Source organism: Falco peregrinus, chromosome 9 (genome assembly GCF_023634155.1).
Source record: "Falco peregrinus isolate bFalPer1 chromosome 9, bFalPer1.pri, whole genome shotgun sequence".
Lineage (NCBI taxonomy): Eukaryota > Metazoa > Chordata > Aves > Falconiformes > Falconidae > Falco > Falco peregrinus.
In genome coordinates, this window is record NC_073729.1 from 30869425 (window position 1) to 30896822 (window position 27398).

The window sequence follows — 27398 nt, forward strand, 5'->3', positions numbered from 1 at the left end:
CCAGCAGCACTTGATAAAGGTGATGGAGGATGAGGAACCATCTCCCAGGCAGGCCTCATGACCTAAAGTTTACTATGAACAGTCCTCAGGCAAGCGATACAATGTAAGATTCATTATTTGCAGCTACTGTAGGAATAAGCATATCACAGGTTAGTCAACAGGACTGAAGGACAAGTGTTTGAAACCCTTGCACACACTCCATGTGTAGAGATTGCTCCAGAGGCGGCCGCAGAGGAAGCTAATGATTAAGACTGCTATGGAAACAGAGCTCAATTAGCTGCCCAAGAGAAAAAAACAACAAACCCCATCTACTTTCACACTTCAGAATAAGGACATATTCTTCTTCATTTTTACTTAACTAAAGTAATTGAGAAAAAAAACAATTTTATTTCTATATCCATTTATTATTCCAGTCTGTAAAAATATAAGACTAATATACAACTACATCTAGCTTGATTTTGTAAAATCAATCTTCATTCAGTGAGATACCAATGTACATTATACATTAAAGTTGTAAGAAAAATACTGATATTTGACATTTTAAACAAGTTCATATAATGTAAAAATCACATTGCAAGTAAAATTTAATTAGAAAATACGTAATATTCACAAAAATACACATGTTAAAGACAGCTTGTGAGAACATTGTCCTAAATTTAATTCAGCTGTGGAAAAAAACATATTCACAGTTAGGCTTGACTTTTCCAGTACCATAGCAGAACTTCAAAGTAAATGCATCTTAATTCTGTTAAGAATGTGTTCTTTTTCCTATTAAGGTGCACTTAAATGTCCCAGTCATAAGTAAGGAATGACTTGTCCCCCCACTGTGCAGGTACACAACATATAACACTAGTCAAAGGAATTTTAGTTTTCCATTCCATTTTGAAATAATTTGGATATTTATAAATTAATTTATAAAAACTGGATTGAAAATACAATTTACATATACAGAATACTTAATACACAAAGATTACATTAATAGCAGCGTAATATTGTCAATCATGCGTAGCATCCTCACTATCACTTTTGGATTTTGTCTTTCTTTAGCTAAAGATAAAATCTATATAAAACAGTCAAGCCTTTAAGTATTTTCTTCCAGGGAGAAAACCGTAAAGATGTTAAAAATTTAGGAGGTAGTGAATGAAAGGCTAACAATATCAGCATATTTTAAAAAAAACCTTATACTGAACCCCAGTATCATTTATATATAAAATTAAGTTTAGCCACTCATAATCAACCATTGATCATCCTGAAGCAACAATTTAAAAGTACTTCATAATTAACAGTGTATGCATTTAGTAAGATATGGAAGAACTTTAGAAACTTTATGGTAACTGCAGCATTAAGCAATTACATGCTGTGCAGTCTGTCGTCATAACTGTAAATACACACTTTTAAAAACCCATTTTTAGGTTCGTTCTTTGATGGTTTTACCAAGTCCCACCAAATGCTTAGTTTTACTACAAGTTACTAAACTTCTGTAAATCAGAACGTGATGCGTGTCAAAAGTTATATAACCTCACATTTAGATTAATCAGTTTGTAGGAAGGTCCCAAGAGATGAATTCTCATGCAATTTAGAGTAGGACCCTAGGTGAATTTCTGCAAGCCCTTAATACTGGCATATATATTCAAAATATTCATGCATCTCTTTTAAGTAGAGTTTGGTGGCACACTAACCTTGTGTGTTTGTACCTAAGCAATATGTTACCTTGCAACACCAGCATTCTTGGACTCAGCCCTCCTGTGCAAGTTAATAGCTCAGAGCTACTATCCAAGCTGCAAAATACTCATGTACAACGTTAGGCCCATAACGTATTTCTGCTGACTGAAAACATTACACCGTTATTAAGCGCACTACCAGTTCATTTTCTGTATCTGTGGACCTCATTCCTCTTCTCAACCAAGTGCCTTTATTCCTTTGATTATTCACAATACATTCAAGTAAACAAAAGGCACAGAAGTGCAAACTAGCATAATAAATGAAAGTCACCCTCCACTGATGATTTCATATAGGAAGGAAAGTTTTGTTAAAGGAAAATAAAAAGACATTTTGAAGTAAACAATCTTCCTTAAATAAAGGAAGTGTAGAGCAGCACTGACAGACAACATGTATATTTACAGTCTACATGTTGCAGAATAAACACTTATTTTCCTCATTTCACAATAAGTGGATGTAGTTACTTCATTTTTAGTAATTATAAGCAAAACTGGTAATATCCTTCAAAATTCTTGCTCACATTGGAAGAGATTCCAGGGCCTCTCCACATGCACACTGAAGAAGCCATAAATAAATCTGATGAAGCAGACCTCTAACCTGTATTTGCAGAGTACCATTGTCTGTTATGCTAACTCTTCAGAAGTCAAAATGGGCATGAATGCTTTCTTGACATCTATGAGACTTGGAATTCCAATGGTATTGAAAGCTTGAAAATGCCGCTGCTCATGAGATGTGAATTTAAAATTTGCATTTAGTAAAATTAAACAGCTGTAATTTCAGAAGCAATTTTGTTTACATCATTACAAGAATCTTAAAGAAATACAGTTTTAGCCTCTGATAGCCTAGAAAGACTTTCACAGATGCCTTAATATTAAACTTACAGTTAGTCTCTTGTTAGTAAAGTTACCAGAGGTAGATGTTTCCTCAAGATAGATTGAGGGGAAAATAAGAAAGGGGTTAGTCTCCTTTCCTGTTCATATCTCCCCACAGGGCAGAACACGCTTCCAAGAACCTAGACTGCTGGCTCTGCTAAGCACAGCACCACAGTACAGAACTGGTAGCATCCTACTTCCTCCTTAGAGGCTGACAGACTACTGGACCCCTGGTGAGACGCTCCATCCATCCTTCTCCCCAATCCTATTAGTCCCCATCTCATTTTCCTGCCACAACTTACGTTCCCAGAGAAGGGTCAGGTCAGGCAGGGAACTGTACCAAAGTGGTAGAGCAGGAAATACTAAAAGGGAAAAGGAGAAAAATAACACTAGAAGCCTCTCCCTGCAATTCTCCTAGGAAGTTTGCAGCTGATTACACGCATACTTACGCACTTGCAGTATCAGGACTTGTCATCAATGTTCTGTTTTACATATAGCAACTTCGTAATATCCAAAACACCCAGCCAGTGGTACAAAGATCAAGATTTACAGTTTTGTCCATTTTGATGAACAATTTAGTATCACATGGCTCAAGCAAGTTCTATTAAAGGCTCATTCTGACTTAAAACTTTTTTTAATTCAGGGATTTAACCTGATTTAAGCTGTTCTACCTTGTTTGGGTTTGAAGAAAGTCACTTCTTAGGTAATTCAGACTCACTACAACAAACCTTTGCTAGTAGAAACCTTTACAGCTTCTACTAGGACTGCGATTTTAACAGATTACGTTATTTCCATAGCATTATGTTTACATTTGATTTTTTTTTGAAATTTACTGGCATTAGCAACTAAATCCAATTATTTCCTTAACTACTGCAAACTAAAGTGAGAACAGGTCTTTGATGCATAAGTGTTAAGACTTTCCCATTTGAATTTCAAAATCATAGTCATTAAAAGTAAGCTTACCTGGCCATTAAAAACCGTAAAGGTGCATGACTAATGAGCCTGTGGTTGCACATTCACTCACAAAGGAACAGTCAACTTCAGAAGCCCCCACCTTCAAAACCTGACTGTTGTCAAGTTGCTGATCACTATCACATATCCCTATTGCTCAATGTGTCAGTCAGGGAACTAGACCAACCACAAACATCTCTTCCCACCCCACCTCATGCTTACTTTTCAGTTTCCTCAAATACACAAACAGCTTTACCAGCTAAACAGCAGTCCAGAACAGGAATGAAGTGGCTAAAGCAGCCCCATCATACGTAAGCAGCACTTCAGATGAACATGAAACCACAGTACATTAGTCAACCTCACATAATAATGCAAGTGTACTTCTATAGAACCAGTAGTATTCTGCATTTTAAAAAAAATCAAGTACCTTTAAAAAAAAAACTCACAGCCATCTCTTAGCTATCCTTCATTTGCAATTTAAATTTTCCTCATTCAGTTGCAGTGTTATTAATTAGCTTCCATCTTTGTGAAGTATTTACATTGAAGTGCAGAATCAACTGAAGTTAAGTCAACTTACATAATTTTGAACTTCTTGTATTTACTTTTTTCCCTCCTTTTAATCTAACTGCAGTGCTTGATAGACGGAGAGGTATAAAATGTATTACATATTAAGCCAAATTGAAACATGTATGGCATCCTTACTTAATACAAAGTACACCAATGTAATTTCATAGTGTTATTATAGTTCCATCTTCTTCTAATGACTTATGATCTGCATCTTGTACTTCATATTCCATGCTAACATTGCCTGCTGAATGATTCAAGTTCATCTCACTGGAAGGAAGGAATCCATTTTGTGCTGATTCATGAAGGAGTTCAATTTGTGTCAATGACTCTAGGCTTTCGCTGGTAGGTGCAGCTTTTGGAATCTGTTGTGGCTCACCGCTGTCTTCAATAACAATGTCCTCTTCATCACTCTCCTCTTCTTGCAAGAAATTTGTTAAAATATTTGGCGTGCTACTTGGAAGACTAGATTCAGTAGACTGACCAGAGCTGCCAGAAGTCCGACTGTTCCTCACAACATTATTTCTCTGGTTTGCTGGTCTTACTGTAATGATCAGATTACGGCTGTTTGCAATCATCATGTCTGTAACCTGATCAAGGCTTTTTCCTGAAACCTCTATTCCATTCACCTCCAGTACTTCATCATTGACAGCCAATAAACCTGTGCTTTGAGCCAGGCCTCCAGGGACAAGCCTAGATATGAAAATCCCTGGAACTTTCTCTAATCCATGTGGCGTCACTCTGACACTAGAGCCGTCTCGTATATAGAATCCAAGGGGTTTGTCGGTTCCATATTTGTAAAGTCGTACCCTACGGTGGGTTTCTGGAAGAATATCTACATCTATAATAGAAGACACTGGTCTGAAGTCTTGTGGCATGCTAATGACAATGTGTGGTTTCTTCTTGTGATTATCTGGACGTAAAACATTTGATAAGACATTTTTCTTCCTCGTCATAGTATCCGTACCAAAGGCACTGTAGTCTGCATCTTCTGTAAGACATAGCACATTGATGATTAGATCACTTTATATGTGGTCCATACCACACTGCTATCATGTTTTAGGTTAGCAAAATGAAATATCTGATCTACAAGGTTACTGGCTTGCCATAGTAGAACCATTCCTCTCTACACATAAAACAAGAGCTTTAATGTCACAAGATTCGAACTTTTTAATACTTTTAGTTTCCTTCTACGAAAGGAAACAAAAAGTTAAAGTTAGCAGCATAGCAGCAGCACAGACACAAAAAACTGTAGCTGTTTGAGAGAAAGGTTAGAATGGAAAGAGTACATTCCTAGAAACATTTTAATTTTATTCAGAGTAATTCTACTTGCTAGTTTTCTCTCCTCAGGTTACAGATCATTGGAAAAGAAAGAATGAAAAAGGAAAGCAGCCAGTGTGCCTATTATTGCCTAGTTCCTGGAAGCTAGCCAAGTGACCTGGATTCAAACTCCAGAAAGCTTATTCCATTCTGCACTCTCTTCCCTGCCCCCACGCAATGTAGGTAAAATGGCTATGGAACAGAAACAAAGAAATCTTGCACACAAATACTTCAAGCAAAACTGTTCATACAAACTATGTTGTAACTGTCTCAATTTGATACATAAGTATGCTTAGAATTTTTTTAAAAGAAAACATAGACAAGTCATACAAATACCTCTAATGGGAGGGAAAAACATGTCTGTGGAAGCAATTCTGATGTCTGAAATGCCTATTTACCAAAAGGAAGCTTCCATTTTTCTTTTTAATATACTATAACTCCCCAAAACCAATGAACCAAAACACATTCAGATCTGAGTTTCTTGGATTTACACTCATATTCTTGCAACACTGCATAGATTCCTTTTTTCCGTGGCGGATAAAAAAGCCTAATCAAGCAGAACTGGTTTGCACTAACCCTGGAATTCAGAAAAGTTGGGATTTCTTTGTACTATCACATTAAGATGCCATTGGTACAGCTGAGAAAGTAAAAAAGAATTGCTATACGCTTCAACCCGTGAATTGAAATAACTATAGAAATGCTGAATTTCAGGAGAGTTGTCAATTGCTGATGAAAAAAGTGAGAGCTGGTAAGTCAGAAGTCGGGGTTTTTTTTCTAGGCTAAGATATATAGACATGTACCAGCTGTATTTCAATTCTTCAGATGCTATAAGCAAAATAAAGAAACCAGTTCTGAAGCAATAGCCTAACACTATTCCAGCATGTAATATTAACTCTCCCCTTCCCCAGACATCAAGGTTGCTGAAAATAGAGCTTAAAAATAAAATTGGTCTACTAAGGCAGCCTTGGGCTTAGTACTCTAAAAAAGATAAATGACAACAGGAAAAGAAAATTTAAATTAGCCCACAAAAAAACCCTGAAGGTATTTATTATAAACTCATACCTTGTGTGTACCCAATGGTAATAAAATAGTTCACCAACATGGTTTAAAAAAAATACGCATCCCGACGAAGGCCTTATTTACATTTCTTAACTTTGTTTAAAAAATAAGCACACCTTTAGGGAAGCAAAGCTGTTTGCTAAAGACTAACATCTTCTGCATTAGTTTACAGATAAAGCTGTTCAACAAACAGGAATTATGTCTGAAGACAGCTAAATCTATATGGCCATACTATAGTCTGGAGTCACAAAAGGAAGGCCACAAAGATGATCAATGGGCTGGAGAACCTGCCCTATAAGGAAAGACTGAAGGAGTTAGGGTCTTTTCTCTCTGCAGAAGAAAAGGCTTGGGGAGGAACCTCACCACAGTACGTCAGGACTCAAACAGTGGCTGCCAAGCCATGGGTAAAAAGTTGCACTGGGAGAGGTTTAATCTTTTTTCCTTTTTTTCAAGTGACAACAGTAGATCACTAGAACAACCTCCATGGGATGCAGCGGAGTCCCCATCACTACAGGTTTTCAAGATGCAGTTGGACAAGGTGCTAGATAATCTCATCTAGGCTCCCTTTGCCATACAAGGTTGGGCCAGATGATCTTCTGAGGTCCCTTCCAACCTGGGCTGTTCTATGGATTCGATGAATTGTACAAGGAAGAGTAGGGAAGTAAAAGCAAACAGAAGAACCTACAGCAGCTACGCTTGAGAACGTTAAATTAAATGACTGTGAATACAGGAAATAATTTTTAGTTTATTTGGGAGTCTGAAAGGTTCTCAGAAGAGCATGGAATTACTACTGTTATTCAGCAACAGAGTTAAAGAGAAAAAAATTGTAATTCAATGTTAAATTAAAATAACATTAGGTCAAGCAAAAAGACTTTAGAAAGCCTAAAATCTGTTCTTCAGATGCTTAAGAGTGTTAAGTCAGTTGTGTTGAAGAGTGGGTTGATTAAAGAACAACCCAACCTCCCAAACCAAGGCACATAACAGGTAGACTATGTCTGAAGTCTAACACATCTCCACAAATGCAAACTTACCATTTTCTCTGTAAAATGCATTCTGGGACACCTAACTGACTGAAGATCAGCCATTAAAAATTCCGTACTCTACTGCTGAAAATTAACATGCTAATTTTTCAGACAGCGTGGAGCAATTCTTTTAATGTTTGCTTAAAATTTATGATCAAAGAAAAAAGTGTGAGAAGTTTTGCCCTTATCTCTACTGACAACCCATCCAACCAGTTTCAAGTTAGACATCTGGTCGGTACATTGGGAGGATTTTTGCAATTCAATGAGTTGCAACAGCTTCTCTTTTTTTATTTGGAACTACAGTTGCCTACAAAAAAACTTTGAAAGGGCAATTGTGAAATAAGATACTAGACAGAAGTGTCTTGCTTGAAGTGTCTTTTACTGCTAGATACAAAGTAACACAATGACAGCAAGAAAGCTATAGCGTAGGTGAATATTTTGGACAAACAGCAGACAACGATGATTTGAATATTAGAATTAAGAATGTTAATGAGTGTAAAGGTTAGTTTTTTAGGTCATGGATTTCCCCCTCCCCCACCAGCAGCTGGTATGCATCTTAGTGATCTCAAAACCTATGTAACAACTTTTTTGTGCAGTGCATGTCTAAGTAGTGTAGATCTCTTGTACTTTAGAACTCTGGTTTTAAGACCACACAATCAACGTTAAATTCGGTAAAACCAGAGAAAAATAATATTCCAAGGACCAGAAAGGTACTGCATGGACAAGACAGGTCATTTTGCCTCATTTCAAAAGCTTCAATTTTTTGGTTTGTAGTGGTGACACGTATTTCTAGGCATTTAACACCACACTGCTCCAGAAGAGCTCTGTTCTTTGGGAAGTTCCCCAGAAAGCCAATGAGTAAGTTGGAGGCATTTCAGCTGATTAGTTCCATACTGGTCAGGCCTTAACTCGTATTATGCTTTTGTAGAGTAAACTCATTTAAAGAAAATAGGAAAATTGCACATGCATAACTTATTTGTACTAGAGTGCAAGTTGCTGATTAAAACTCTAGGATCTAGGTACTAACATACTAATACCAGCGAAATGCTAGGTTTCCACTGCTTTCAGTACAAGACTTTGTTTAGAAACAGTACACAGGAAGGAAAACAGCATATTAAAACATTGTCAGTATTGATCTTTCTTACAAGTACTCTTCCACATGCGTTGCAACATTAAAAGGTATTCAGCTTTGGGGTTTTTTCTCCTTAAACTCAAAGTGCACAACTTCAGATTCTTGTCAAAGAATCAAAGTATCTGGTATTTTACATATTCTGTCATACTAAATGTATATCACATTCAACATTGCCACAGTGGGCTGTAAGGCTTCTTCACCTTCATAGCAGGCCACATACTGGGATGCCTCTCCCTGCCACTCACTACATACACAAACATATACACATTTCTTACATCCAAGAAGTAGATTTATTGCTGTGATCATTTGCAGGACAAGTTTGTGCTCTTGACCCGAGATTTGGATCTTGAACTATTCACAACTTTCCCTGAACAAGAAATTAAGAGTTCACAAAAGAATCATCAGCCAGCCTGCCTTACCACCAACTAGGAGCTGATAAGGCTGAAAACTTTTCTCCAAATTTTTCCACAGTTAGAAAAACTGTGATGAACATCAGTTGCAAACGACTGGTTTTGAAAGAAATACTAAGTAAATATATTTGTACGCAAAATAAAAATTCAAAGTGCTTTTTAGACAAAAACAAATATCAGAAAAACATTTAATGGAAGAACTTTAAAATTCTTTCAGAAGACAAATATAAAATCAGAAATCTTAACACTGAGCTGGTGCTTTTGTTTTCAGAAACTAATTTAAGTTACATGACACATTATTGAAATAAAACCATCCCAAAATTGCAAGCCATATGTCAAAACATTTAAGAAACTATAAAGCATCAGGGTTGTTTGGGTTTTTTTTTTTTCCCCATTGTAATTAGTCCTAGTAGTCTAGTAATTCAGAACTAGTACAAACCTTTATACAGTTTAAGCTACATAATTTGTGGGGAAAAGAAACAGCAAAAGGTTGATGAAAACATATCCCCAAATCTCAGCCAAACAGCATGACTCTGTTTAACCTCTCTTCCACTGCTAAACAAATTTTCTAAAGCAATATTCAAGTACAAAGGCATCTTTGTTCTGGCACCTCCCTAATCAGTTTAAAGCTGCAGTGGAAAATATTTTGGCATAAAGCCAAAGGACAAGGTGTTAACTACAGATAGTGTTAAGGAGAATGTCCACATAGTGCAAGAATGATTTTTCTCCCAGCAGTTTCAAGCTCAAGGTGGCAATCTGTAGACACTTACTACATGAAACTTAAAACAAGAGACCACAAATGCCCAGTCTGGTTTCAATTTAACAGTGTTCAAGAGATTTTTAAAATGTTTTCCTGATCCATTTGCAAAGCAGCATAGAGTTATGCCTCAAGAATTAAATTTTCACCCCCCTTAAATAATTAGTACATTTAAATATAGATACAACTTAGCATTTTTTTAAAGAAGCCCCAAGAAATCTTGTCTCTTTAGTCACAAGTTACAACAAAACATGGCTTTAGGAAACTAACCTATGTTTTTAGGAAGACAACTAAGAATACCCAGGATATTCCAGAAAGCTGTATAAAAAGCTAGGTCCTCTTACCTTTCACTAAAACGAAAGCTTCTCAGTGAAGAACTCTACCTCAAGAGGCACAAATAAATCAACCAAAGAATCCACTTTTTACTATATACAGCCACATACTTGCAGAACTCATGCAAGAGTTGTGTATCATAATTTAATATCCTCCAATTGAGTTTTAAGGACATTATAATGAAATTATCTTCTGTTATCTCTATTATTATTGTATTTACAATGCAAAGCCCTCCATGTCAAACTGCCCTTCAGCATCTGTGTGGACTGTGTTCCTCCCCCCCTCCCCAATTTTATTTTCAGTAAGATTTTTCTCACAGACAGAGTGACTCCCATACATCTGGATTTAATCATGATACATCAGTTTAACCTTTAAATTCCAGATGTCAACAGTACCTGTTAATCTGTTATACTGCAGATAGTTCCTTATTGGAATTTCTGTTTTCCTCAAACTGATAGCCAGTTGTTACTTGTGCAATATCAAGCTCTAGTTCAGATTTAGCACTGGAACAGTTTAAAATATTTTAAAGGAATTTAAATACACTTAGAAGAGTCTAAGGGGAATGATTTAATTACTTTACAGGATCTCTAGGTTTCTTACCACATTAACCAATACACATAAATGCCTAATTCAAACTTTCTAGCTTTCATAAATTAGGAGTCAAAACCAAACAGAAAAGAGTATTTACTTTGAAATTTCAGAAATTGTGTTATGCCAAAGTCACATTTTCGCAATTGTTAGTTATTAGTAAGTGCAAAAGCATCTTGCTGCTCCTGTTTCAACCTCCCATTCGACATCCTGAACGCTCCATGCATGCAATATACTAAGTTAATATTAATTATCCTAGATTTTATTGTAGTTTGCTCATACCTTATATTAGCTTTCCACAAACTGCATGTAGCTTCTTAACAGGCAAGACAGTACAATAAAACTTCGTATCTTAAGACAGAAAAAACTTTCTCTTACCCCCGTGGCCTTTTGCCAAAGATCTTAAATTCCCAACTATTATTGCTGGAAATACAAAACCAGGTGAAGCTCCATCAGAAAACCCACAGAAGTTTTTCAGATTTAAAAGAATGCATGAAAGCCACAAGAAGCCTTGCAGGTGGAAAAGTAACTACATCACTTAGTAGTTCTAGTTCCAAAACAAACAGATCGGAGTACCCCCATCAATAGCAGGTGTGTGTTCAGACATTTGATTTTCAATTTCAGAGGTACAGCCAATAAGGATCTGCACAATCAGATGAATTAACCATGCCTAAACAAATAATGCTGCACAAATTATGACACATCTCTAACTCCCCCAATTCACCTTTAGTTACAGGCAAATTATCAGAAATAAAATACAAAATCAAGTTATTTCCTTATTTTCCATCAAACAAACCTGCTCTACTATATGGCAAACACGCTAATAAAGTCAAAGCCTCAATTTAATCACAAGTGATCAAAGTGGTCACAACTAATTCAGAACAAAGTACAGTGCTGGAAAAGCTGGACTCAGATGCCAGCCTGGGTTCTTTATTCCCTAAAACTCTATAGCAAGAAGACTCTAGTGTCAAACAGAAGGTGATGACAGCTGTTACTTTCTACAAAGCTTTTCCTGCTAGTCAGTTCTTGGCATGATAAACTTCAGTGGATTAATCTTATTTCTAGTTCTATGCATTGTTTCAACTCCATTATCAACTCCCCGCACAAGAATAATAAGAAATAACCCATCATGCTTTAAATAAAGGTACAATGAAGGTATAAATTGTAACAAAGTTAACACAAGTAACAATCTAAAAGCATATGGTGTTAAAATATAAACTCAATAATCCCAGTCTGACAAAGTGGCTTATCTGTTCTCATCATATGGCTACTGTAGGAGATTAAACTGAATCATAGACTTTTTCTGCCTCTAAATACTATTAAAGCAAATAGTTCATTCCTTTGGCAATTCAAGTCTGGAAACATAGGTCTTACTAGACTATATTATCCCCAATACAAATAAAACACATATTTTGCTAGTAACACAGCAGCTAGCCACATTGTTTTCAAATATTATTTTTGTTTTAGGCTGTTGCAGAGCTTACTCATTTTTTGGAAATGAAAAGTGATAAAAGCTTCTGATAGCCAAGTATTTTCTAAGGAAAATAAGCCTGTCTTCACAACAACCAGAAACGGGGCACGTCTTTATAAAATAGCTAAGAAAGAAGCAGTCTGCTATTCAAAGATCAGTTAACTGCCTTATGATAGGAAATGCACATGCATACGTTCATACTATACACAATGCATGCACACTTGCATACTGCTGTAACTAAGCAGAAAACCAACAAGTGCAGAAATTAGGGGGTTTTGACTTCTCCAGATTAAAAGAATTTCAAGTCACATCACAAGATTTATCCCTTCCCATTCAGTTCCATATAGCGAATATGTTCTCCTGGAGAAGAACAAATACAACTTCAGATTTGTGTGGGTTTTTTTTTTCCTTCATGAACAAAAGCAGACATCAGAAAGACAACCAGAACTTTGTGCCTAGAAGTGTTACTTTAAAAGGCAAAGCAGCAAATTGAGCTGCACTCGCATTTGAGGTTTGGTAACTGAAATAAGCTTGTCATTTTGAAAGCTTCAGAATGTTTTATTAGGAAAGTGTGATAAGAGTAGCTTATTATAAAGTTAGTATTTAATTTACACTGACATTTAATACTTCATGTAATAATAAGACTTTCAACATTCCTCCTTCCCATCCTTATAATGGCCTCTCTTGTCTGATCAAGATTGGAATTTTAAGTGAAAGGCATCCAACATACAGAGCAGAAAACCCTAGAGATTTAAAGTTTATTTTCATTTACTTACATAAAACCAGAAAGAAGCATTTACTAGAGATTTAACTTGTCTTTATCTAACTGAACTAAATACAAGGAAAAAAGCACAAAGTATAAATAGGTTGCCTGAGGAAGCCTCTTGCAAGACAGATGAGTTGTAAATACCTTTCATAAGCCATAATTATTACGGAATTCAACATGATGAAATAGGACTGAAGGGTTTTTTCCTCCATACGTCATACTGTTCACTGCAACACAGTATAGCTGGATAAACTGATGATTCACAGACTTCAAGTGCACCTACCTTTTCTCTGAATGAAAATCCTGAGTAGAGGATTGGCTGTGGAAACAGCTTTATGATAATTGTCATCATTATTGATAGGCAGCAGGTCCCCATGAATGTCCGTATATCCCACTAGAACATCAACATTCGGTATCTTGTGTACATGCTGCAATAATCCATAGAACTCTTCAAACTTTCCAGGTTTGGACCTCTCCAGAGAAAATCGTCGAAATTCTGCTCCAAACTACAACAAAATGTATCTTACATCATTAATATGGAAATCTAACATCCTCAAGCAATAGAATGATTTGAATGTTAAACCAGAAATTATAAGGAATTAGAAGTGCACTGAAAACTACAACTGATTATTTCGGTGGCGTTAAAAGGCCAGTTTAAACTGCTTCTTTTCAACCCCTCAAAGTTGTAACTATTTTTGGTCTCAGTAAAACAGGTACTTTTGAATATGCAAAAGTTGTTTGCATTTGCTAATAGAGGATGTTAGCATTAAGGTGACAAACTTTGAGCCTCAGTATCACATACTTGTGTGTGTGTTACACACAGCAGATGTGCAGGTGCACATTATCAAGCCTCCACACCAACCTTTACCTCACAGTTGGTTACAACCTTTTGAAGAATAAAAGCTTTAGAGTTCTCACATACAAAGTAATGAAAATAAGGAGACAAGGACCCCGTTGTTAGCACATTAACAACACAGCAAAACAAGCTACACCTTCAACACCCCACCTTCCTGCAAAGTTTTCAAATAAAGGAAGTATCTGGGTACATTCCTCTTCTAGAAATACTCCAATTACAGTAACATTAACTAACAATAAGGCAGAAGGGATGATTCACATCTGCTTACAAGAAAAGCAAAGAAAAGCCTGCAGGAGGAACTCCCATCACGTCAGAAGCAGCGTGCTTAATCATGACATCAGTGAAAGACTTCATCCCGTGTCTCTCAAATCCTTCTTCAGCTATGTGAAGTATGAATGCCACAGGTATCGTTCATGCATTGCATCAATTTAAGTTGTCTGGCTTTGAAAGACTACATAGTTTAAACATAATTCCATAACAGAAGTTTAAAAAGCCATCAACCTCACTCTCTATTTGGAGTAAATGTTAAATCCTATTGCACACAGCATACAAAAGGCCAGATTTTCAAATGTGTGATTTTTATTTTTCCACATGATGCTATATGTAGTTGGTGCAAACACCAAGAGCCTAATAATCGGGCTATTATTTCCTAACACTGTTTGCCATATGCTCAATACTATTATAAAGCAGATAAAAGTAAAACTATGCAATTTCATAGTTTATTTAACCCCCTGAAATGTTCTCATTTTATGTCAAATGTTGCACTCCATTCCATTAAATAGGCTGCACTTACAAATTTAGAGGAGATTAAAGATTGGAAGAGTCTAACTTGAGAAGGCTTCTTGCCACCTGAGCTCTTTACAAATGCATGCTGTTACACTGCTAACTCATCTGGGAAAACACACCACGAGCTATGTCAGCATACTAGGAAATTACTAGAGATAGTCATTTAAGTAAGACTTACTTATGAGAGACATCTTCAAGTCCTCTGTAACACAGCATACCGCTGCTATACTTAAGTCTCCAGCCATGATAGAACATGAACTAAAGTAACCATATTTGTCTTATCAGCATATTGGATTTCATACTGAAAAAATATTCCAAGACATGAGAGGGGAAAACCTGAATTTTCTACCTAGTGAACTAGAAGTTTATTTTGGGTCTTTGATGCCATCACCAGGAACTCTAGTCTGGGGTATAAAATTTTATTTTCTATGACAAGAAAAAGGGAGAACTGGAATTAATATACTATGGAGATTCCCCAGGTCAAGTTCAGACTGGTTACCTAAATTGAATAAACTAGACTAACAAAAAGATTTTGCTCCTATAACTGCAGCTACAGTTGGGCTGTGCTGGCACAGCTTTGTCCTTTGGGGCACGATTATTGATTTGGAATAGCTAAGTAAAGAGCTGTATATTGCTGATAAGCCTACAAAGGCTAGACCACTCCACATTAATGGTCCCCCTCCACCTCCCACACAAGCCTTTCTTCTTCCTCTTTAGAATTGCTTATTTTCATACAGGGAAGATGACTCCTATGCTATATTAAATCAAGGTGCTGTTAAATAATGCATTAGCGACAAGTAGTTCTAGGAATGCCTTGAAACCTGCTACATAATATGCACTTGAGACAGTCCCTATTCATTAGGACTTCTACACTTCTCCATATAAACACCAAACACCACATCACACAGATGATCCCTAGATAAATTTTAAATCAAAGAACATGCACAATAGCAAACAGTAAGTCTAGAGTTTTGGGCTGAGAAAACAAGTGTTTGTTTATAAGCACACTGTACTGATTGTTTCCAGCCTTGTAAGAGCATAAATAAAAAAAAAAAAAGAAAAGAAAGAAAGAAAGAAAGACTTCACCAACTACAGTTACAGCTATGCTTAATTAGTATTTAAAATAATGGCTACCAGGTAATTCCCGTGCTTTCTAGTTTTTGTCCATGTGAGAAGTTAACACTTCAAAGAAATCATCATCATTCAAGCTATAGAGATCAACCATGCCTTTTCTAGAAGTTTCAGCATTACGGTATGTTATCCTTAAAAAACCCTCACACAACACCATAAGTGCTGCTTCACCTATACTGCTGCTGTAACACATGACTAGCAGGAAAGGAAGGTACAGAATACAGACAACAGACTGCAGACCAAATTAATAAAAGCCAACGAGATACATTTTTCTACCAAGAGAACACATTCCCATGCATGTGAACTTGCAATTTGCCTGGACAGTGAAAAAAGGGTTTTAACTCAAGTTACATGAATTTAACTAATATCTTGACAGTCCACCTAATACTGCACATTCAACACTTAAAACTGTTAATTGCTGAATGGCATGGCAATAAAATATTACAAATATAAACCAGAATACCAAAGTTTTGCCTGCAAGACTTTGCTTAACCAGCACATGAAAAATTAGCGATAGGAAGAATGAATGCAGATATACCCACGAGAGAATTTACCGAATTGCGCAAAGCTCTGATGACAATAAACCGCTGGTATAAGCCATACCATATAGATACACAGTCATAAAACAATTTCCAGTGCAAAATCCTCAGATAGCTACTAAAAGAAGGCAAGCTCTTCTTTAATACATTAGCCAGGGCTTACCTCTACAAGTGATACAAGCTGTAAGAATATGCTCTACCCCACATGAAACAAAAACACATAGTCACTAAGATAATTTTTTTTTAAAAAAAGTACAGAAATAGTCACCAATGTGCTCTTTTTTTAAATTCTGACAAAAAACAGGTTTTGGAGATTGTGAATTATGACTTTAAACCACCTCTTTCGGCCCACTTACCCTCCAGCTTTCCCCAGGCATCTACATCTCTGTGTTTTTCAGCCTATGCAGAAACTCAGGGGCCAACTCCACCAAAACCACCCCAAATGCACTTTTCCGCTGCAGACACCCAGTAAGCGACAACCCCCCCGCCCCGCTGGCTGAGCCCCCTGCCCGCTGGGCAGCCCTAAGGGGGTGGCGGGGGAGGGGGCCCGCCCCGGCCTCGGACCGGGCGCCCACCGCCCCCAGGGGCGCTTCAGCGACACCGGGGCCGCGCAGCGGCGGACACCGGCCCCTCGCCCCCGGTGCCACCTCCAGCAGGTGAGTCAGCAGCTCTCACCGCCGTCCCCCCCCGCTTCTCACCGCCCTTCTGCACACGGTGACCAGACGCCCCCGCCGGGCAGCGCCAGGCCGGGCCGGCTCCTTCCCGCCGCCGCCCGCGGCCCTCAGGCGGGGCGGCCAGCACCCACCTTGCTCTTCACCTCCATGGTGCCCAGGCCCCGGCTGCCCGCAGCCCCGCGGTGAGGCCGGCTCATGCCGCCAGAGGGTCGGCGTCTCGCCTTCTCTCCTCGCTCTCCCCCGAGTGCCCCCGGGCGCGCTGCGGGAAGGGGGGAGAGGCGGCAGGAGACGGCGAGCGGCGGGGCCCGCAGCCAACTGCCCCCGGCAACCGCGGCCACTCCACCGGCTCCTGCCGCCGCGACGCCTCCGCCCTCAGACAGGGGCGAGGGGGCGGGGCCACGGCGGCTCCTGGCACCTGCCGCGCCGCCGAGCCAGCGGCCAGCCGCGGGGCGGGGCGGGGCGGGGCGGGAAACGGGGAGGGAAACGGGGCGGGGCAACGGCGCGGCGCCGCCACAGCGCCTGCGCGGCAGGGAGGGGCGCCGGCCGCGGAGGGAGGGGCCGCGCACCTGCCGCTGCCGAGCATGCGCAGTGCCCGGCGGGCGAGCTCGGCCGCGCACCTGCGCCTGGACCGGCGGGTGCACAAGATGGAGGCGGCCGCCCGGCGCGGGTGAGGAGGAGGGGTTGTTGTGTGATAAGGAAGTCTATCCCCTCCCTCTCCTCTCCTAGGGAGCAGGTGTGGGATGTGCCTCGGCAACCTTTGCTCTGGAGCAGCTGATCTGGTGTGTGCAGGCGGGGCTGCGGCGGCTGGAGCGCGGTTCCCCGCCTTCTCCTCAGGCGCCTCAGCGCGTCGCCCCCTGCAGCGCTGCGCCCCTGGCTGAGGGAGCCCTCCGCGCCGGCGGCCCCGGGCCTGCAGGCCTCGCAGCCCCTGGGCCGGGCTGCCCCCGGGGCCGGTGCCCTCTGGGTGGTACAGGCGGCTTGGGATCCGGTGACTTTAATGCAGAAAGTGCACCAGCCTTCATTTACAGATCGACAGGTTACATAAAATCTAGCTCGGGCTGGAAGTTTGAACAGTTACTCTCAGGGGGCACCTGCACACCCATCCTGCGCATAAAGGCATTTGTGCAGTACATTTGCGTTTTAACCACAAATAATGTTGCAGGACCTGTGATCGGGTCAGAGCGATTGCCTTAGGTAGCCTTGTTTATTGCTTCATTCAGAGATAGATCAATTATTTTCATGTAAAGGTCTGCAGAGCTACCCTGAGAGAGGTAGTGACAAAATTCCTTAGTGGAGAGACCGTAAACACCATCTGAAGAAAAATGACTTTTCACTTCTATAGTTGTACGTATATTGGCAAGAAGAAAGCAGGCAGATTAATCTAGTTATGTCAACAAACCTTTGAAATTCAGGTCTCTCCCTAATCTATAAACCTGATAGAGAGCTCAGGGTGAGGTATCGCTGTGTAGATGTTACGTAGGTGGCTGTGAAGGGAGTTCAAACAACTCCCTGCAGCTGAGGCAGGGTGCGAGTGTATAGTCGGTTCTCAACGCTCAGTTGATAATCAGTAATTAAAAGACCCAACCAGTGCTGAATCACTTTTAAGTCTGTGCCGTTTTTCGTACAGTTGATCTTGTTCCCATCACGCCAAAGGCAAAGAAATTGCAGCTATCACTCAAACCAAGACAAGCTGTAATTAGTACAGAGGATATAGTTAATTGTTAAGTATAGTTTGCTGTCAGACGGTGTCTAGACTAATTCAAGTCATCCCATCCTTTATGTAGTATGTTTCAGTTTTACACTGCAGAAGGATACGTACAGAATTTGGTCTGCAAATTTAGATAATATCTGTGAACCTGGTGTAACAGAAGATAGGTAACAGCTATGTGAGCAAGACTTGGATAAAACCACGTTATTTTGTGACTTTGTAATTACAAAACTGGAATAAGTTTGGACTGCTTTACATTTCTGTCTTCTACGGAATGCTTTGCTTAATGGGCTATAGGAAAGCGCAGAGAAGAGTGCAACTGACAGAACAGTGCCTTCTCCAGGTTTTTAAAGCTATTGGTTTGCCTCTCTTCTTTTGGAGAGAGGAAGAATTTCCTGAAGGTGATTTGTGCTTGAAGCCATCGTGCAGCTAATTTTATTACTATAGATTTACGAAGTATCAGCTAAGATAATTTTTTTTTGTTGTAAATTCCTAACATGGTTGGAGTGCTATGCAGTGGGTGTGGCAGCATGCTTAAGGAGTCAGGGCAAATTCATTTCAAGTCACTGGAACCAACCTAATAAAAAGTATTAATCACTACCTTGCTTTCATCACAGGGAGCTGATGTATGAGGAAGGAATGTGATAAACAATTTGATTTCAGATAAAGGTATGGAGAGAAGCAGGCTTTTTGTGCCAGTTGTAACACAAGTTTCTAGAGCTATTTTAGTCACAAGTTCCGTAAAAAAACTGTGATTCAGACTTGATCAAGCTATTCATGGCATTTTCAGCTTCTGTGAAGTTGAAAGACAGGTTAGGTTTCCTAATCTCTGGACGGTTGGGGGAGTTTTTTTGGAGACCTGTTTTTTTCCTTTGTTTGTTTTGGTGTAGAAATTCAATCACTAAGTCCACCATGGAGTATAGTGAGTTTCTACCATAATGCTTCTTTCCCATCTCGATACTTCCCACTTGTTAAGTGAAATGGTATCCCATACAGCCCTCCTGGGAGTTGAAAGAATACTTCCAAGAGTAAAGCATAGAAAATGTCTGGCAGGATATGTTGACTGTTACTTATGACCCACCTAAACTTTTATTCTGTAGTTCAGAGCTTATGCCGTTTTCATATTTAACATAAACTATTCTTTATTAACACTAGCAGTGTTCGCTCAGAAGAGTGTTTTAGATTCAGTAGATTGTAATCTGATCTTGTGTTGGAGTTGATGAGGGGTTGGTGTTTGTTGGTTTTTTTTAAGGAAAGAGAAAAATAAATGGGGAAAACAGAAGCTTTATTTAAAAAATTGTCATAATAAGATCATTCCACAGCTTCTCCTTCTTTCTTTAAAAAAAAAAAGTCTGTACTTACAGGCTTTCATTTTGATACCGTCTACAATTTTGATACATTGATCTTGCATACCAGTTGTATTTCCCTACAAAGACAGGAATTTTCAGGAATAGAGTGTACACTTGGATAACTACATTCTCAGAATATTAGGGACATGCGACCTCAAATTGCTTTTACGTTTCCCTTAATAAGTGAGTGGTACAGACAAACCATTTTTGTCGTGAAGATATCTCGTGCACAAATGCAAATAATATTGTTGAACACCGTTTATAGGTGGCCATGAAGCCATGGAAATACATTTCATAACATTATGTTAATACTCCTGATCCTGGAGCAGGACATGTGAATTTACAAAACATTGCATTAGAGAGAAAGAATTTAAGAAGGGCAGCTTGTTATATTTTACCTCCATGAATACAGTTCATACCAACAGCACTATACAAACACAAGAGCAAAGCTCATCAAGTAAACATGGCAGTTTAGCTAATTGTATAATAAAAACTTAATTTCTTATCCTGAAGTTGTGACAATTGTAGGATTTTGTGGATTTTAATTTTGGTTTGGGGGTTTTTGTTTTGTTCTGTTTTTTTAAAATTTATTTTCTTTGAGGGGGGGAACCCCTCAAAGTTGGTTTGGTAATGAATATATTTGTTTTTTAACTGTACAGCTATAAAATTACTTTTAGCATTGAAGTAGTGGTATAAACGTTTGTTGCTTTTCATGTGCAGAAATCAACAATAAGATACAATCCTACCAATAGTGTAGTGGCTGAAGGTGCAAGTATATGACTGTAGTTCAAAAGTGGTCTGCAGCTTGGGACTACTTCTTCTTTCCTGGCTAGATTTTATCAGTGCATTTCTTGTACAGGTACCTGGGAAAGGTTGAGAAATATTTCTGTATTTAAAAAAAAAAAGAAGAATACTACTAAAGAACTGCAACACTTGGTTTTAAATATCTACTGCAAAGAAGCTAGGTGCATTTAAGTCCAAAGGAATGTACACTTCAAATTGTATTTTTGCTCGGTAAATAGGTGTTACAAAATACATTGTTAACTGAAGAGCTAATGCTGCTTCACACATTAAAGGTAGGATGGCCCAGAGGGGCAACCAGAGAGTCAAGATGAAAGAATTTTTGTTCTGATTCTGCCTCTGCTTCCTTCTTTGGCTGTCAGCAAAAGAATTAGCCTTTTTTTCCCCCCCACTCCTCCTCCAGGCACCTTTAGTTGTTACTTTGATCCAATATTTGCTTACCTGTCAGTGACAAAATGAATTGATTATTTCTAAAGTTCATAAAGATCATAAAGATCTTTTCCAATAAAATATTTCTGGTTTCCTGGGGTTGTCGGTTTTTCTTTAAATTTGTGTTTCTGTTTTATTTTGTCTAGCTTTGTGAGAATAGTTGGCTTTATATTATGCTGCCTGTCAGATAAACATTGGTTTCTGGTGTGCTATAAATCTAGATCTGGTTTTGGAACCACATTCACACAAAATATTCCCTTAAATTAAAGTTAAACATAGGTGCCATACCTAGGAATCTGTCCATATCTAGGAAGGGTTGTGTGGAAAGGAGTGACTAGCAGCAATATACCCTAGTAACTGGGGACACCAAAGTTGTCACACCTCTTGCTGCAGAACTGAGGCTGTGACAAACGTGGGAGCACTGTGAAGCCAGCTCTGGTTAGGACTCCTGAGGACAGGTGTGCTTGGTAGGCGGAGGAAATTCTCAGGATGTACTGTTATGAAATTATTTATTAGGAGGGAGAAAATGGTGAATTATTCCAGTTTTTCTTACCTCTGCAGAAATGTTTGCTTTTCATTCTAAAAGGGAATTCTGACTTTCAGCTAGCTCTAACATCAGACCTTTAACGAAGGATGCTTTGAGAGTACTTTGGAAAGTATGCTGTTTGTCCCAGCAGCGGATGGTCTGTAGAACATTTCTGTGATTATTCTTGGTTAAGGGCTTTAGTTGTGATAAACTTCTGAAGTTTTTTGAAAATACTTTCCTAACAAGTCAAAAGCTAACACTATACATAAATTTGTACTCTCTGAGGTTTCTAACAAAAACTCTTAAAGCTTTTAAAGCTTTTTCTTCCCATTCATCTAGTAATCCATTTCTGTTCAATGACTCCAGATTACTTTGAAATTCTGTCTTATTTAAACACAGTAGTACTAATCACAGCTGACGTCTCGCACTGGCACACGTGTGTATAGTTTAATGATTCAACTCATGACTAAAGTGTTTGAAAGAAACCATGCTGCTGCTGGAGCTGGTCAGTAGGTAACACTTCAGTGTTTCTTTCCCCAGAGGAATTTGTGAACATTACTTATGTGTGTTTCCAGTACTCATGGAGTGTTCCTGATTTAGAATTTGGAAAAATCACAACATCTCAAAGGAATAAGTGCTTCAGAATTTCTTTTAAACTTCACTTGGTACAGATTAGAATTTTAATTTTGTCTTGTTCTTAGAGAAGAAAGCTCTGCCTAAGAAACCTTTTGGAGTAAAGACTTTGCTTTAAAGTTTGTCCAGAAAGCATGTTACTGCTGTTTGTGAGTAAAATAGTGCCCTCTGCTAGTGGCTGTAACATAGAAGAAATAGTACTTTAAGTGCCATCTGCTGAATAGTGAGTACTTGTGCTTTTTAGTACAAGGGAATGTTTTTATACAGAATGGTGGTTGATGGATTTGTTACTACAATTATTAGCTACAAATTATTAGGCTTTGTCAGTTGTTAAAGGTAATTTCCTATCAAACAAGGGTAAAATTTGAGCTTTAAAGTGAACAAGCCAATATGGATTCTAACGGTTTAATCTTTTATAAACATCCGGCTCCTGTTACACAGCACCTTGCTTCACAGCTAGGCTGGACTGTGTTCTCTTTATGTCCTCTTGTCCCCAGGGTGTGATGTTTAATCACTCCGCGTCGCTTGTCAATGCGTTATTTTGACATCGCTTGGTAGCGAGTTTGTGTAACGCTCTTGTAAGCAAGTCCCTCTGCTCCATACTTTTGCAGGTATTGTTTCAGAAATCTTGCATTTAACTCCCTTTCCCTGAGCTTGCATGCTTTTCTGTGTCTACCTTCTTTGAGACCTGCTGGAAACAAATTTGTGCCCTCCAGGTTGGCCCTGCTGCCGAGCCAAGCTGCTTTGAGGGAGAGGCTCAAAGGGGAATAACAGCAGGACCCGTTACGGTTCTGTTACTTCTCAGACTGTGAGAAAATGCATTCATTTTGCGAATGATACCTGCATCCAATTGCAAAAATAATGATATCTCGTTATAAAATAATTCGTTATTACTTATTATGGTTGAATTATTTCGGGATGATATGCAGGTCACCCAAGAGTGCTCACACGCTCAAAAGAAAGCACTGGCCACGCCGGCGACGCCTGTGGTGCAGTGGGAACTGGACCGCGTTACGTGTATGCGGAAGGTGGGTTAGCCGGTGGGGAACAGAGCCTGGTGGGGCTTGTCGGCGTAGGACACGCGTGGGGGGCTTTCGTGCTGAGGACCCCCCTTGCCGCCCGCGGGGGCGCGCTCCGGGGCCGGTGGCCGGCAGGGGGCGCTGTGCCCGCTGCCAGCGGCGCGCGCTCCGGGGGGCGCCGGCCGCGCGGGGCCCGCCCCTGCCCCTGTGCTTGTAATGGATACCTAAAATCAATCCTCCCGTGGTTTCATAGTTCATTGATTTATTGTTGAAATCGGAAGGTGAAGTTAACAACGTTTTCGGATAATGTCAAACAATTATTGGGAACGTATTTTAGGAAAATACAAGACGACTATTGTATTTAGACAATTCAAAGTAAATTAGGCTCTTTCTCCTGGTATTTCTGTGTGTGCATACACGAACAAGTCAAATCCATTGTGAAACTACAGAGCTGAAACAGGCAGACGTTCGTATACGGACATAATAGAACTGTCACTGTTTATTAACTAAATAGTACTGATGCAGTAGTAATAAGTAAAAATAGAAAAGTACAAGCCAAGGGTAGTAGAAAAGCAATTCAATTTTTCCATGTATGCCACATTTGGAAATACTGAATCCATGTGAGTTCAGCCACTGTCCCAGCTGCGTTCAGCTTTTAGAAGATATTCTTTGCTTCTGTTGGCTCATCTCTTACTTTCCCTCCTGAGTTATAATACCGTGAACTATAAACTCCAGTGCAGATAGGCGCACAAAGAAGCAAAAATAATCATGTGCTTAGAATTCTGGTTGTGTGTAATTACGGTTTAATCTTGCTGTAACACACCCTCAGAAACTCTGAGTGAATGCTCTTTATGTAGGGAGAGTTTGTTATAACATGGTCTAAAGTTTGTTGTGCTACAGTAATGAAAGTGCCTGATCTGGATATTGATTGGCTGATAGATTAAATCTACTTTATGCAGATTACTTTGTATTTATTAACATTTAGGTAGTATTCTAAAATCAAAAGAATACAAAATAAAAAAGGGTGGGGTAGAGACACAAGCAAATGTTTGCATACATATTGCTTGCATTATGAGTGGCGAGAAAAACGACTTTTCTGCAAGTCAGCCTGGTGTAAAGGATCATAGTAATAGGACTAAATACTGAGTTATTAGCTATTGCTACTATAAACAGTTATGGTTTATAGCAGCCTTTCTAAAAGTCGGTTTAGTCTGGATCTTCCTGAGAAGCATGGTCTGCTCACAGGGTTTGCTGTCTGTAGTTCAGTCGGTTTAGAAAACCAAAAGTGGCTTAATTCAGTACTTACACAATAAAATTATAGCTAATCTGATTATGCCAGAACACTTGTGAGGCTGAAACACTAAATGTATAATGTTGTTGCAACCACCCTGGATATTTCATTGTAAAATGATCTTGGTATATCCTTGGCATAATACTGGATAAATGTCGAGTGGCTGAATTTGTGAAGTGCTTTTATGGAGTGCTTTGAGATCCTTCAAGGAGATGTACTAGCATTTTTTAAATGTCCCTTTAGGTCTGAGAGACATCAGAGTGTGTTTTATTTTTTCATTGTAAATATTATAATGCTGCCAGCAATGCAGTATTTACTGCTTTTCATGTGCGTGAGAATACTAAGCGTATGTATTTTTAAAGGAAATTCCAGAAGAATGTGTAGCTTGTAACAATCATTTGTAGGTTTGTGCCCATTGTTTTCGAGAATATGTAAATTGTTACATTATAGAACTCGCTTTGAACCCTGCTACATAATTAGCTGCACTAAACATCAGTATCCAATTTGGAAAATCTGTAGCCAAGTGTTTTATTAGAATTTCATGGAAAAGGAGAATGTGAACAAAACCATAGAGCAAATAATCTGAAGTGCAGTCAAAAATAATGAAAACCAAGCACCAACCACATAAACACACCAGATGAAGACACAGCAAATGAAGATCATAAAAAATAAACTGGAATAAAAACACGTAAGGCCAATCCTCAGCTGAAGTGAATAGGGACATCTGCACCGGGAGTGATGGAACCTTGGTCATTTGCATCAGTTGAGGGTCTGGTCTGTGAAATTTATTATGTCTCATGTTTAGGAGGAAATGACAGTAACAGTAAAGGTTTTTTGGTCAACCGGTTGCCTAGGGTTCCTGCAGAGATTAGGTGTTCTGACAAATGTCCTTCTGCAAATCCAGTTAAGTCAATTTAAAATAGCCCCTGTGCGCTCCACCCTGCTGTGGGGCTGGCATGCAAAGGCACGAGGCCGCACTGCAGCTGCTGCCGCTCACAGGCCCTGGTTTAGCGCCGTCCTGTGCTGCTTGAGTTGGCCTGATACGGCTGGTGCTGCGGGGTCTGAGGCTGGAGCACGCACCCGGCTTTGCTGACAGCCTTACATGATTGGAAAGCCTGAGCTGAGAGACAGGACACACAGCTGGCTGCACCTTGAACTGCTGCGGTTGTATTTGCCAGTGGGGCATTCTTCAAGTAGTCAGTGTGATTGATCATAAAACCACAAAATACTAGGAGAATCAAGAGAACGTTTAGCAGAGGTATAATTATTAGACTGTGTCGTGTACTGACCTGTACAAGTCCCTGTGTTTGCATCTCCTTGCTTTGTCTCGCTGGGTACACCAGCTCTGCTACTAGTCTTGTCCATGCTGTATCACCGTGGCCTTTTTCAGCGCTCCAAGCCCCAATCGGTTTCAAGATCCTGTGTGAAACTCACTTCTACTTGCGTCTCAGCACCGTTCTTTCTAGAATATCTAAAGCCCAAAGTGCTTGAGTTGTTTGTGCAGCCAACTCCATCAACCCATCTGTTTTTGTCTCTTACTGCTCTCACTTTCATGTGTGTTAATTCCCTCATGAGTCTTCTTAAAAGCATATTCAGCTGTGTGAGAGATCTTCCCTTGCCTTTTTCAAAGCTTTCCTTGAAGCAAGCACACAGAAAAATACAAATCCTAATCAACTTCATAAATTATTGAAAAGGAAAAGAATAACTCTGCCCTAACAGGTTCTTGTGTGTGATCTCTGGTCATCTGGCACTTTCAGAACTTTAGTTTGTGTTTTATCCTCCTGAAACAGGAGGGAAGAGTCCTGTATGTGTCCTAGATATTGCTGAATATGGTCAAAAGGGGAGCAAACACTATTACTGTTAAAGTTATTGTAAGAGCATACCCAAATTCTGCACAGTCAGCTTATTCTCCTCATGGGGAGTGTCAAGCTTCCCGTGCCGTCAGTCAGTCAGCATGCTAACCTTATGGGGGAACGGTGCTAAAAACCGCAGGGGAAAGTGGAAGGGGGTTGAGCCAAACCCTAGTCCAAGGGGCTCTGCGGACGGCAGGCACACGTTTGGCTGGTGATGTTTACAAAAGGCCTGGCAAGGCATTGCTCACAAGAAAAGAGATATGATTGTGTGGGTTCATGTGGTGAGGCAAGGAGCCGGGCAGGATGTCAGCCTGCTTTCTACATCACAATTTCACATCTTTTTTGTCAGGATTATCAGGAAGGTGTCTAGAGAGCGAGCAGAAGGAAGCTGCTTCTCGAGGAACGGTACCTGCCCGAAGAAGCGACAAGGAGGTCAGTAGCGAGCGCAGCAGAAAGGGCTCGGAGCGGGCTTTGGTTAACAAGGAATCAAAGAGAGCAAAGTATATGTCTTCAGTAACAGAAAACTATGGGAGGTTGGGATGGGGAAAGGGAGGAGGCAATGAGAGAAAGAAAGGTGAAGATCTGGGACAGCGAGGGTTGTAGGAGGAGGGAATCTTAAAAGGGATAGTGAGGGGATAGCGTGGGGTAAGGGCAGGAGGAGTGGAGGGAAGATGGGAAGGGAGAGAATCAGGCACGGGAGAAAGTGCCTGAGAAGTGCAGGGGTAGGATCCGGGGGCAGGGGAACGGAGGCATCAACGGGGCGGCAGGGGCGGCCGTCCCCGCGTGTCGCCGGTTTGTCCTTGCCCTGCGGCGCGGTGGGGCCTGCAGTAAGGCAGCCGGAG

General features: G+C 39.8%; 2 protein-coding genes across 2 annotated transcripts in view; one reads left to right on the forward strand and one right to left on the reverse strand.

Moving 5' to 3' along the window:
• Nucleotides 1-377: 377 nt before the first annotated feature.
• PARD6B (par-6 family cell polarity regulator beta) lies at nucleotides 378-17403 on the reverse strand. Its single transcript, XM_055814438.1, has 3 exons — nucleotides 17082-17403; nucleotides 13248-13470; nucleotides 378-5097 (listed from the first exon to the last, which is right to left on the reverse strand). Exons 1-3 carry the CDS (start codon nucleotides 17145-17147, stop codon nucleotides 4271-4273), a joined length of 1116 nt encoding a protein of 371 aa, XP_055670413.1. The 5' UTR covers nucleotides 17148-17403; the 3' UTR covers nucleotides 378-4270.
• A 9561-nt stretch (nucleotides 17404-26964) lies between these two features.
• Nucleotides 26965-27398, forward strand: part of RIPOR3 (RIPOR family member 3) — a 54117-nt gene continuing 53683 nt past the window's right edge. Inside the window, exon 1 of the mRNA XM_027784468.2 lies at nucleotides 26965-26988. The gene's annotated coding sequence lies outside the window, so the exon portion shown is untranslated. The remainder of the gene's footprint in view (nucleotides 26989-27398) is intronic.